The sequence below is a fragment of the Lachnellula hyalina genome (genome assembly GCF_007821495.1).
Source record: "Lachnellula hyalina strain CBS 185.66 chromosome Unknown contig00026, whole genome shotgun sequence".
In the NCBI taxonomy this organism is placed as follows: domain Eukaryota; kingdom Fungi; phylum Ascomycota; class Leotiomycetes; order Helotiales; family Lachnaceae; genus Lachnellula; species Lachnellula hyalina.
This window is the reverse complement of record NW_022157140.1, coordinates 211,190-224,152: the sequence shown is the minus strand read 5'-3', so window position 1 is coordinate 224,152 and position 12,963 is coordinate 211,190. Positions and strand designations below refer to the sequence as shown.

General features: G+C 48.4%; 5 protein-coding genes across 5 annotated transcripts; 3 read left to right on the top strand and 2 right to left on the bottom strand.

Annotated features, from left to right (window-relative positions):
* Positions 1-223: 223 nt before the first annotated feature.
* Positions 224-1,324, bottom strand: TFB3 (RNA polymerase II transcription factor B subunit; the record flags this gene model as incomplete). The annotated part of the gene is made up of 1 exon (XM_031147189.1): positions 224-1,324. The coding sequence occupies one exon, from the start codon at positions 1,322-1,324 to the stop codon at positions 224-226; it is 1,101 nt and encodes a 366-aa protein (XP_031007566.1).
* Positions 1,325-1,541: 217 nt separating this feature from the next.
* Positions 1,542-2,286, top strand: nudC (Nuclear movement protein nudC; the record flags this gene model as incomplete). The annotated part of the gene is made up of 3 exons (XM_031147188.1): positions 1,542-1,557; positions 1,642-1,844; positions 1,936-2,286. The coding sequence occupies 3 exons, from the start codon at positions 1,542-1,544 to the stop codon at positions 2,284-2,286; spliced, it is 570 nt and encodes a 189-aa protein (XP_031007567.1).
* A 432-nt stretch (positions 2,287-2,718) lies between these two features.
* On the bottom strand, positions 2,719-3,779 carry SPCC553.06 (Uncharacterized protein; the record flags this gene model as incomplete). Its single annotated transcript, XM_031147187.1, has 4 exons — positions 2,719-2,958; positions 3,013-3,300; positions 3,352-3,550; positions 3,640-3,779. The coding sequence occupies 4 exons, from the start codon at positions 3,777-3,779 to the stop codon at positions 2,719-2,721; spliced, it is 867 nt and encodes a 288-aa protein (XP_031007568.1).
* Positions 3,780-4,500: 721 nt separating this feature from the next.
* Positions 4,501-5,702, top strand: LHYA1_G002209 (putative dioxygenase; the record flags this gene model as incomplete). The annotated part of the gene is made up of 2 exons (XM_031147186.1): positions 4,501-5,202; positions 5,265-5,702. Coding segments are annotated over 2 exons (1,140 nt in total), but the record flags the coding sequence as incomplete, so codon positions are not given.
* Positions 5,703-8,095: 2,393 nt separating this feature from the next.
* On the top strand, positions 8,096-10,167 carry LHYA1_G002208 (uncharacterized protein; the record flags this gene model as incomplete). The annotated part of the gene is made up of 3 exons (XM_031147185.1): positions 8,096-8,489; positions 8,521-8,883; positions 8,942-10,167. 3 exons carry the CDS (start codon positions 8,096-8,098, stop codon positions 10,165-10,167), a joined length of 1,983 nt encoding a protein of 660 aa, XP_031007529.1.
* Positions 10,168-12,963: the final 2,796 nt, after the last annotated feature.

Below are 12,963 nucleotides of genomic sequence, written 5' to 3'. Positions count from 1 at the left end.
TTTTTGAAACGCCTGTCTGTGAACATGCCTAAACTCCTAATAACCAAACAAACGCCTTGCTAAAATCTCAACTCCCTTTTGGATAGAAGGGTGGCATGCTCCTGTCTCCATGCTTTGCTTTTCGGGTCTCTTCATGCTGAGACGTTACCGTGAGGCCAGAATGCGGACGCCGCTAGTACTGGATCCTCAATGTTTCTGTTTCTGGACCTTTTGTGATGTCTCCTTAAAAAACATCATCGATCTCCATTTTATGCCCGATGTTTATTTTTCCCCCAGATGCTTCGGCGGCTGCAGCAGTCCCAATTGATGGGTCCCCCTTTTGGCCTCGATCAGCTACCTCTTCCTCTATGAAAACACCCAACCCCGAGAACGCTTCGAACATAGTCCGAGCGTAATATTCTTGTAGACTGTATCCACCAGCCATATGCCTCGTATCCTTTTTAGCATTGCCCAGCCACTCATTATCATAACTCTCCTGAACAGTAAATCTCGCTGGCGTAATATTTACACCTCCAAACGGATCATAAGGCTTCTCTTCCACGGGCGCAACTTTCTTCTTCAAGCCCCGGATCGTAAGCCCCGAGTTGGCACTTCCATTACTCGCCAATACCTCCTCGGTAATATTCCTCCTGGCTGAAGATTTCTTGAGTATGACTTTCTGCGCCTGCCGTGTAATAGCATTGGCATTCCCATCACTATTCGCCAGCCTCTCTAGCAAATCCCTCTTCCCCTTCTCAACATCCGCCTTCTCCTCCTCCACCTCCCTCGCCATAGCCAACCGCCTCGCCCGCGCGCCCTCCTTCTCCGCCCTCTCCCTCCTCCTCTCCCCCTCAACCTCTTCTTTTCCCACCCTCTTGTTCCCCTCAATCTCCTCACGATACGCATCGCGATACTCCCTCAACCTCTCCTCAGCGCGCGTCTTCTCCGCCGCACTCCCCTCCACCAAATCGAACACCAGAGACTCGACCTCTTCGAGATAGTTATTCCAGTCCAACAGCGTCTCGAACTCATCTTGGCGCCGGTTAAACACCTCGCTGACGCGTTTCCGGATGTCGACTTCGCGCTCCACGTGTAGGTCTGTGAAGAAGGCTTTTCGGAAGCCCTTTTTGCGGAGCGTGCGTCCGCAGTGCGGCACGGGGCAGGAGGAGGGGCCCGAGGTAAAGATGCGGTCCACGCAGGTGGAGCACATTTTGTGGTAGCATTCTGGGTTGATTAGGAATTGGAGCGAGGGGTTGAGGTAGCGGTTGCTTTTGCACACGGGGCAGATGTCGTCGAGGGGGTTGGAGGAGGGGTCGGATACTGATTTGGGGGCGTTGCGGTACATGTTTGTTGTTGGAGGAGGAGAGTAGGGAGAAGAGGGGTTATCATGGGAGGTGAGGTTGAATGTTTGGAGCTTGAAGTTGGGGGGAAGCTCGATCGAGCTCGAGACAACAAGGCTGGAGTGGAGTGGCGCTAGTTTGACAAGGCGGCAAGGCTTTGAAATCGAGACACCACTACCAACATCAACGTAAATTGAAAAACTTTGTGTCAAAATTACAAACATGGCAGACGTCAAAGGTAAGACTGCTTTCAGTTTCCATTACAACATTGAAGTCCTCAAGTTGTAACCCTCTTCTATGTTACTGAATTAACACTCTACAGAACCAACCCCGCAGGAGGAAGCAACAGCAAAGGCAAAAGAAGCAGAAGAGCAGGCAGCATTACCCTACAAATGGACCCAAACAATCGGTGACCTCGACATCACTCTCGAAGTCCCCGGCAACCTCAAAGGTCGAGACCTAAAAGTCGAGATCAAGAAAAAGTCCCTGGTCCTAGGAATCAAAGGCCAAGAACCTATCATCTCCGTACATTCCCCTCCCCCTCCCCCTCTTCTCACCTCCTCCTTCCACCCCACCCCCTTCCAACACAATCCATTCTAACATCTCTCTCTTCCAGGGCGACTTCCCCCACGAAATCCACGTCGACGACTCAACCTGGACTTTAACCTCCTCGCCCTCGGGCACCAAAACCCTCGAACTGCACCTCGACAAAATCAACAAGATGGAATGGTGGGCGCACGTCATCACGTCCGCCCCCAAAATAGACATCACGAAGATCACGCCGGAGAACAGCAAGCTGGGGGACTTGGATGGCGAGACGAGGGGCATGGTCGAGAAGATGATGTATGATCAGCGGCAGAAGGAGATGGGGCAGCCGACGAGTGATGAGCAGAAGAAGGTCGATATGTTAGAGAATTTCAAGAAGCAGCATCCGGAGATGGATTTTAGTAAGGCGAAGATGAATTAGGGTGGGGGTGAGGGAGAGGGGGGTGGAGGTGATGCTAAGTCATTGATGCGAGAGGCTTGGGCAAAAATTGTCTTAGCATGCGGATTCAGAAACAAAGGCTTTGCTCTTAAAACCTTTTCGTCTGAGGCCAAGTTAAATGTATAAATTTTATATCCTCAAATGATTGCTTCAGCTAAGCGCGGCGATGGATATGTAGCTCCCAAGCTCTCCAAAAGGAACGCATAAGATCACAAACTTTTCTTGTCATAAACCACATTTGCTTGCATCTAGCCCCGGCGCTGATGAAAAACATTTTGATCTTGCCCATGTCTCCAGGCTTTTATATTGTACACATCCGTTTCACTTATACACGCCCACCATAATTTTGATAGCACCATTTTCTCACTTTGATGTATTCATCCTCTATCCATTCTCTTCACAGCATCTCTCCCTTTACCGCTGACCAGCAAGACGACGCCCCTGCACCTCACCCAAAGCCTTGCTCCCGCTCAAAAACGCTACCAGGCCCACAACTCCAGCAACAGGCAGCATCGTGAACAAACTCCACTTATAGTAGTACAGGAAGAAGATGCCTTCCATGGACACGATCGAGCCGAAGAACAGGGTGTGCGAGATGGGCGCGGAAGAAGTGGCTGCGCCTAGGTGAGAGAGGTTGGCACCGAGGTATGACCACTATAACACGTATTAGCATAGATTCAGGAGAGGCGCGGAATAGGGAGGACTTACAACTCCAAGAAGTACTGGCACAGTAGCCAAAACAGCGCCTGTGAAGAACAGCGAGATGATCAATGGGCCGCTCTTGGGGTCCGCTTTGAAGATGTGGTTGATCTCAGGCAGCTTTCCGTATCTCAATGGCTTCTCGTAGCTCGGGAGAGGGGTATTGGCGTCGACGCTAACATCGAGGTTGAAGACGTGGCTTCCAAATGGCTTGGAGACGCCAAAGGACCCGAGGAGGAGCGTTGCGCGGAGAGGAGACTTGGAGGTGAGGAGTTGGACGGGGATGTCCTTTTGTGTCTATCCCAACTATTAGCTCTGCGCCGATGTATTGGAGGATGCAGTACGCACAAAATCTACTTTGCCCTTGCCAGACTCCTTCATGGAGAAAGCAAATGTAGTTTCCAGGCCAGTATCTGGGTCTTGGAGGAGTAGGAAAGCTTGGTGTGGTCGTTTGGGCGTGCTGTCTTCTTTGGCTGTTAGGATGATCTTGAGGCTATCGTCTACGCCGACTTTCACATCTTGGGAAAGAGGAACATGGTCGAAAAGTCTATATCAATGGAACTGTCAGCATTGGTCCTAGGAATTGCAAGAACAATTGCTGCTGTCTGCCAATTCATGCGGGGAGTTATAACGTACTTGTCCTTGAATGCTGTTGATCCAGCTTTCTTGGAAGTAACTGAGACGACAGCATCGTCGAAACTCCATGATGAAGCTGCGCTGACCACGTTTGCACCCAGTAGCAGGGCAGAAGGAAGGAATGAGCGTAGGAATTTCATGGTTGGTGATGGTGTTCTGTGATGCGGAAGTTCGTGGAGCTTGAAGCCGCGTATAGTTTTAGGACACCTTTGACCCCAGATTGCCATATTGGTATCTATGTTTCACCATACTTTCAAATCGCTATCGCTTACACCCCCTGTAGAACAACAATAACCCCTATACTAGACGAGCAATATGTTTCGGAACTTTGGCCTCGAGATATATTTGTTTTTTCTTATCGTGAGTTTGTTCGTTTTGTAAACATCTTTCCAAATGACTATATGAGGCTCTACTCAGCTTCAGCTCCAAGAACCTTGGAATCGATTTGCGACTCTTGAGCGCCATATACTCAAATGCATAGAGCTCCCAAATGTATAGTTAGTTGGCTTGTTAATACTTGAAATGTCTTCAGATTGACAAACTCCACGGAACAGAAGCAGAAATAGAAACACTATCAGAAATGCCCCTCGTTGTCACGTGCAGTCCATTATTCCCATCGGCCAACGCCGCTCGGAAATCGACGAGTTTTCTCTTCCTCTCCCTCCCCTCCAAGCCACCCGCTTGATACGCCGCTACAAAGCTCTACTAAGCTATCAAGCGTATCGACTCTCCGGCCGGAAGTCAGAGCTATCAAGATATCGGTAGGCGCCGTTTGGATGTGACAAAGCGTATAAAGAGGCAACTTTGCCCCCCTCCCTCCATTTGACAATTGCTTAAACCCCACATTGCCTGCTAAACAGCCCAACTCTCACAATGGCAATCAAAACCCTCCAAATTCAACCCCTAAGCGTCCCTTCCACCTCTGCCGTCGACTTTGGCGCCCAAATCGACAATGTAGATCTCGAAAATTTGTCAACCGCCGACTTCGAGACTATCCGCAACGCCCTCTACACCTCGCACGTTCTAGTCCTGAAGAACCAAGCCGGCGTCTCCCCAAAAGCACAATATGAGCTCACCAAGCGCTTTGATCCAGCGGCAGAGAGCTACGGGCATGGAAAGACCCTTGATGCAAAGAGATCTGTGCTGCACCCTGACCTCAAGACAATCCCAAAACAAACACAAGTTCAAGTCATTGGAAATGGGTTTTACGACGAGTATGAAGGGTTGAAGAATTTCACTCTCAAGCATCCTCATCACAAGGTTTTCCACAAGGATGCTGTTCCAGAAGAGGATGATCTTGATTACACCCGTTTCTATCGCTGGCACATCGACGCTGCGCTTTACGCCCTCAACCCACCAAAGGTTACGTCTCTTATGGCTGTAAAGGTGCCAGCAGGCCGAAGGCAGACTCTCCGCTACGATGATGGTTCAGGGGAGGAGCTAGATGTGCCCCTTGGTACTACGGCTTTTGTCTCGGGTCAGAACATGTACAATCTCTTGAGCGAGGAAGATAAGAAGTTCGTTCGTGAAGCGAAGGTTGAATATGCTCCTCATCCATATGTGGTATGTAAAGTCTCAAGCACTCCAGGCCCAAATTGAATTTTCCATGCTGACTGAACTTGCAGTGGATGTCCCCTGCCAAGAGCCGTAGCGATGGTCTAGGGATGATAACTGATGACCTAGAGCTCCCAGCCTCCGAATTACCACCTATCAACGAGAAAGACATCAAGATACTCCCAATGTGCTGGAAGAACCCTGTTACTGGTAATCTTGCAGTGCAGATTCATCCCAGCGCTATCAAGGCTATCCATCTCCCTAGTGGTGAGGTGATGACGGATTTGAAAGAAGTGAGGGAGCTGGTCCACCGATTGCAACGCCCTGCTATTTCCCCTCAATATGTCTATGGACATGACTGGGAGGAGGGAGATTTGGTGCTCTTCAACAATCAAGGCGTACTTCACAGCGTCGTCGGTGCATTCAGCCCCGAGGAGAAGAGATTGTTCAGACAGTGCAATATGGCTTCTTCAGAGGGCGTCATGGGACCAGATGGAAAGCTCTACTAAACCTTCCAAAGTTGATGTTACCTAAGATGTATGCGGATGATGGATGGTTGCATGTATTGGTTTTATCTCGGCGGTCTTTCTTTGGGAACGAACTCGGCGTTTTGGACGCATCTAAGCCTCTCAGAGGGACTCGGCGTTTGAACGTAACAAAGCGTATACCCCTTTGGCTTTTGTTACAGGTTAGAAATAGAAATAGAATTTGATGATCATAATTTGTCTTTGCAGATGACTTGAACTCATGATTTTAAGCCATCCGAGCCACTCTTATCTCTTTATCCTTTTTTTCCGACGACGAAGTACCTCTGTCAAGCCGTGATTGGTGGCGCACTTGCTGAGAGAGATACTGTATGGTGTTCTTCTTTTCGGGGTCCCTTTTGAAACTGGCCAGCGGTGTACTTCATGTGGTTATAAGTAGCGGCTAACTTGGAAGGTTCGTCGCATGCTACCTAAGACTTGAGATCCCGGGCGCGACTTCCTTCTGGGTGGTCTAGCTTGCTGTTTAACATGCATACCTTATATAGCCGCCGAGCCCCAAAATAGCCACCACATATGCATATCCCTAACCGTCGATCACCAATTCCTGATTCTTTGCGCCAATCAACCGATAGTTTCCCTGCTATCAATCTTTTACAGAATGATAACTAGCCCTAGCAACTGACCAGGAGCTTTATTAGGAAGCTGGTAAGGGGGAAATCTCACCAGCCGGCTGCAGCGTCGTACTTGTGTAACCAATATATGCTGGGACGCGATCCTTCAAGGCAGCCCTTATAGTACTGTCGTATATACCTAGGTACCTATCAGTGCTATGTAAAAAGGCGGCCTTGCGCCCACAGGTCGAAAGCGGAGCCTTCCTTTAACTCATATTTTTTGCGACCGTCATGAAGCATATTTAGAGTTTCAAGTATCGCTTTGCATCTATATTTTGCCTCTAATACATCTAAACCTATACACTTGTTCCTGGAACCGATACAGGAGCGAACCTTGGTCTTGTAGCTACAGGCATTATGGATGGCTCTCGTCAGGATCAAGGCATCGGTGGCGTGGTCAGCCCAGTGTCTACGGTAGCTTTAGGAAGAAATTCAAATGTTTCTGTTGCATTAAGGGATCTTAACGAGACGTCGCTCCTTCTTTGTCAGACGAGTCAAGCATCGGGATCCGCGATAGATGGAGATAATACATTCATGGTTGTGGAATTAGCAAGTAAGATTACCCTATCATCTATGTATAGATATTGGGAGGGACATGCGTGATATGGCTAACATATCAAAGAGCTCTGCGGTCCAGGCGGACAATGTCCAGAGGCATTTACATCTAGCGCTCCAAATGTTGTCAATAGGGTGAGCTTCCTTATCAACGGAACAGATTCAAGCGGCTACAAGAACTTCTTCTTCTGTCTCACCACCTCCGAAAATAATATCTGTGGGGTTTACAGCGAGGTTTTTAACATTGCCGGCCCAGGGGAAAGTAGCGTCCCCAGCGTGGCTTCCTTTTCTCCACTTCAAACACCCATCACTCTCCAAACTCCAGGGTCAGGCATTTCAATCTCCTTGGAACCAACAACTTCTACCCCAGCAACTACTACACCATCAAAGACAATAACAAAATCAAGCCCATCCTCCCCTTCCCCGACCTCCGCATCAATATCATCAGATACAACTTCTACATCATCAACAACTCCAACAGCGACCAGCCCCATACACTCAACTACACCAACTCCAACTCCATCTTCCAGTATCAGCCAAGGAACCAAGATCGGAGTCGGTGTTGGCGTGCCACTTGCAGTTCTGGTACTTCTAACTATTAGTTACTTCTACTGGAGGCATAGGAAAGGGGTTCAAAATAAGAAAGCAAATCTGAGGGCGGAAAGTGGCCAACATACTTTATATCTGGATGGAAAGCAGGAATTGCCAGTCAACGAGCTGCGTAGATATGAGATGGAAGGATCGAATTTAAACCACGAGTTACCTGCACCTGCCAATCAACAGATTAGATCTGAGCTGGAAGATACGACGATTAGTTGATGGGAATAGGTATGACAACTGCTCCTCATGCGTGGAGTTTAGTGTTGATATAATAGCTTACTGCTCTTGACTTACCTGTACTCGTTCTCGTTCTAGCTCGAGACTGAGGTGACAGGGACGGGGTCCGGGATCATCTGCAGAATGACATCGGCGGGGTTCGCTTACTTAGAATAGGGACTCGCTTAAAACAGGGAGACACCCTTGCCCCAACTGCAATTTCCTTGGTCGACACTACCTTGGCATTAAGATGCAGTACCTTGGATAAGGTAATTAGATTAGAAAGTCTTCCAACTCCTTTCATTCATCATCTAATCTTCATAAACTCTTCTCTTGATCATGTTATAGACACAATCAGCGGAATCCATCCTCACGATGGATCCAGATCAACCAGTCCCCTCGTCGGAACCTCCCCCTCCGTCCTCGACAACGGAGAACCCAGTCGTAGCAATTGGGAGGAAGGTCAAGTCGGCTTTGAGTACGCAACAACAACCAAGTATTCGCATATTACGCGCATCTTCGTCCACGCGAGAATCACGTCCATCCCCCTTATCTAGTGGGGTCGCAGAGAAACCTTTGCCCGAGCTGCCACAATCGAATGAAAACGCGTCTACCAATCGCTTTTCCAACGCGGCAAATCGTGCCAGCGCGGCAGTCCGATCAGTGTTCAATCGTGGAGAAGATGTCACCGATGATGGGATTGAGAAGAACGAATACGACACCGACACGGTTGACTTGATGGATGTTGTAGGCATGTCTCGCCCGTCCAGTACTGAAGCCAACAGGCTGACTCTCTCCAGACCCAGAAGTATCTACACTTTCTACCCTTACCAATGTCCAGAACTCACTTTTCGTACCTTCCCTCGGAAAAATCATCAATCGTCGGGCTACATACAAAGTTTCCGAGGAACCTAGTGACGTACGCTTGATTGACAAACTCAAAGCTTCGTTAAAGCGCTTGAAACTTGCTGTGAAGGAGGAGAAAGGAGAAACCTCACCGCTAAGCAATGCACAATACGCTGTCTTGCCAGATGGAGAAACACTCCAGGGCTGGACAAAGGAGAACAAGGAAGAGCTAGATGACATTGTTAGACATATGCTTCATTCTCGACGAGCACGATTCAAGCGGTCTATGAAGGGTTTTTGGCAGTATATACACCGACGTGAGTTTATCCTCTGCTTATGTACCCATCTAGGAGGTCTGTTAATGATATTTGGCAGCTCTTGGATTGTTTGTAACGGTTTATGCGACTTTAATCACACTCTTCGGCGCGGCTTGGGTACTTTTCCTCATCGGCTGGATTTCGATAGGTTCCAAGCGATCCTATGTTATCAATATCGTCGATAATGTCCTCGTTGCCCTCTTCGCCATTATTGGTGATGGTCTTGCCCCTTTTCGTGCAGTTGACACCTACCACATGATATACATAGCGCATTACCACCGCAAGACTTGGAAGAGGAGAGACCAACTTGGTCTTCCAGAATTAGTAGATCATAATGATCTGCCTGAACAGCGAGAGGGAGAAGCTGAGCCAGCCGGAGTTGACCTCGAAAGTTTAATTGCTCGAAAGATGCCTCGCGGCCTCGCCCGGAGAATTGCTCCTAAGATCCTAAACAAGCTTGCTCAGAGAATGATCGCTCGTAACGAGTCTCCACACCCATCACAAGAATACTCCGTCTTGAGTGAAGAAGAGTTAGCTAAGCTCGAATATCACGAGAGGAAATTCTCAAAAAGCCACACTTTCTACAAACCGCACGAGACAGAAACACACTTCGCCTTCCCACTGAAGCTCCTCATAGCCGTCGTCGTCTTACTCGATTGCCATTCTGCGCTGCAGATTACTCTTGGCGCATGCACATGGGGCATCTCCTACCATACAAGACCTTTTGCCCTTACTACCGTGGTACTGTGCTTTAGTATCACCTGCAATATCATGGGTGGCGTGCTCATCTCTATAGGTGACAAAAGAACACGCAAGAAGGATGTTATTGAGCGAATGATGCGTGAAGAGCTTACTTTAGAAGCCAAAGAGCAGATGGAAACACGGTGGATGAAAGAAGCAGAAGAACGAGGAGAGGTTGATCCTGCCGTAAGGAAGAGATTGAAGGAGGAGAAAGAAGAGGCAGAGAACGAGGAAATCAAAAATTCTTGGAAGGTTGTCCCGTCGCTGCCGAAGACGTTGCTGGGGAAGGGTGTGGATCACAGACAACCATCGTTGCCGCAAAAGGACAGGTCTAGTTTGAGCGTTGATTCTACGACTGCTAAGTCTTCTACAACGAGGAAGCCTCCCCCCAAAGGAAGTACAGGGTTACCATCTCTGCAGGAAGATCCGGCGCAGGTGTCACGTCCAAAACCAACAGCGAGAAGTGGTGAGGAACCAGCAGACGAAGGGATAGGACCAAAGGTTATGAGATTCATCAGGAGAGCTGACATGGATAAGAGTTGAATTATCACATCCTTGAATTGAAATAGCTTCACTCGGTATTCTAGATCTCCAGGTGACGAAGTTTACTGCATCTGGAATATTAATCATTTATTATTCGGTTTTATTCAACTATTCTATTCCATCAAAACATCAACATCTATTCTTACCATTACATTTCTCTCCCAATCATCGAGCTTCATCTTCAAGAATCCGCCGGATCACCTCCTCATTCGCAGCCGCTTCACTCTCCGCAGTCAGCTGCGCAACGAGAATCTCGGTTGCAGTGAGATTCGGATCTCGGGGTCGGGATCTAGATCTACGTCTAGGTCTAGGTCTTGGCCGACGTCCTGCATCGATCATAGACTGTTCGAGTGCTCGTCTCAGCGCTTCATCTTCCGCGTCTTGTAGGCTTGCGGCAATTGCTGCATCGATGTCGGAAGAGTCGTTGCTGTCGGAAGAGTCGTTGCTGTCGGAAGAGTCTTGGTCGAGAGGAGGTCTGGAACGCGGGTCGTGTTGAGGGCCGCGGGGTGGTACTGGATGGGAACCCCAGGAAGGGTAGCGGGGTGATGTGGAGTCTGGCTGGTGATCTGGCTGAGGGCCTTGGTGGGCCGCCTCTATATCTTGGTTCGTCGCCCCGATCATGTATACTAGGCCGGCGGGGTGGAAGACCGGCAGGTGGTCTACCCAAGGGTTGGGGTGGCCCGTACATACCATCTTCATGTCTTGGTTCGTCTCCCCTTCCTGGGTACCCGTCCCACCCATCCACATTCGGCGGGCTCTGTGGTTGATATCGAGGTCGATGCCGCGTGATCCCGCCCGGGACGCCTGGGCCTTGCAGCATCCCCCATTTACCAAGCTGCTCATCCGTGGGTCTCCAGTTGACAGCAGCTCGGACCTCATGGATTACCGAATCATGAATCCCATAATCCATCGTATCCCACGGCACCTGGTCCTGGAACGCTTGTCCCAGCGCCAGCATAGCATCCGCCCACGCCGGACCATGCCCCGTATCCCCAATCCCGCCTTGGGCGGCAGCAGACGTCGACTTACAGCGCTGGCTCTGGCACGTATAAGAGCTGAAGAATGCATGCGTCATCTCGTGCAACAACGTCGTTATGTACAATTGCTCGATAGTCATCCCTCTCGCGTGATCTTCACTTCGCAGACTCAAGTACCGGTTGATATCTAATCTCCCGATCCAGACGCCGTTTTCGTAACGCCCCGACGACATGCCCCGGACCATGGGACTCAGATGGTGCTCTGGATTAGGCGATGGGATTCCGTCGTTTAGGAACAGGTGGTCGCGCAGTATACTCAGACCCCCACCGAAAAACAGCGAGTTGAAGATATCGAACCACGCGATTAACAAGCAGACGAGAATATGTTTATCATCACCACAGTTTGGGATAGGAGCGCGTAAGAGGTCTATCTGAGTGCTTCGTAACTTGTTACGCAACTCACCGTCGCTCTGGGCTGCGCTGAGGATTAGTGTTTGCGAGATGTGCTGTTCTTTGAAACGGTTTGTGAGGGATTGACTAGCTAGATCTCGAGAGAGGTTTTGGGGGTCGATCGTTGGGTGGTTTAATACTACTCGGTCTGGTGTGTATGAGGGATGGCGAGGTTGGCGGAAGATTGAGGGTGGGTAGTAAATGCGGGGAATGTGAAGTCCGCCCCAAGGGAACGGCATACTGTACCTACCTATAAGCTAGTTCAACCTTCTACCTGTGAGTTTTTGGAAAGAGAGAAGTTGAAATGATCTGGCGTAGGGCAGATGAAGAGCATTGTATCTATAACTTGGCGTTGTTTCTTTAACCGCTATTATATTATTTCTTTGTTGTTTAGGGAACAGGTGCATTATATAGTATAAAGCACAATTATATCTCAGAAAACAAGTAACCAAGAGATATTGTCTAAATACAAGTACCTTTAACTTTCAGAGAACTTTATAAAGAGATAAAGAGACAATGGATAATAGATATATCACAAAGCCATCCAGTATCCATCCTCACACATACCCCATCTACTATCACGTCACAGCATAATTTAGAAACCAAAGAAAGGCGAGGTTTAGTGAAAAAGGATCTAGTATAGTAATCACAGATCAGCTTTTCTAAGAACGAGAATATAAATAGGAACGTAAGAAGGGAAGACGGTCGCCCGTTGCTTATACTAGCTTGTTGCTATATTCTATGATAAATTCTATGATGAATAAATAAAACACTTGGTGTGTTTTGTGTTATATGATAAGTAGGAGGTGGAATTCAGGGGGGGTGGGTCTCGTGATCTATACACGTGATTACGGTTCTGTGAGAGTACTAGATATGTATTCTGAGGCGTCATTGCAGTTAGGTAGTATGCCGCTAACTCGCCTAAATCCCTAGTATAACATTCATCTATAAAAAGCCATATATAACTCCTAAAACCGCCCTCTCACATCTAATGAACCTTTCTCTACACTCTATGCTCACTTTCTTGAACTCAACATCCAAATACATATAGTATCATATCCACTTCAAATAAACAAACCTAATCATTTCCTAGGATCCTTTCTTCCCTTACCCTCCTACAAGCATTAAATCCACCTACCCACCAACCTGAAAATAAGATAAGACGAGAAGGATATTTCTTCTCAAATATCTACCAGTAGGCAGCTAGCTCAAATATATTCACACGACATTCCCTTTCATTCATTCATTCATTTCATTCCATTTTATAACCTGCTTACATGTGTGAATAAGTACCAAAGCAGTAAATGGCCCGATCAAAGACGGATCCCGAGGACGTGTGAATAAAAAACCTGCAGTTCAAACGGCCCGA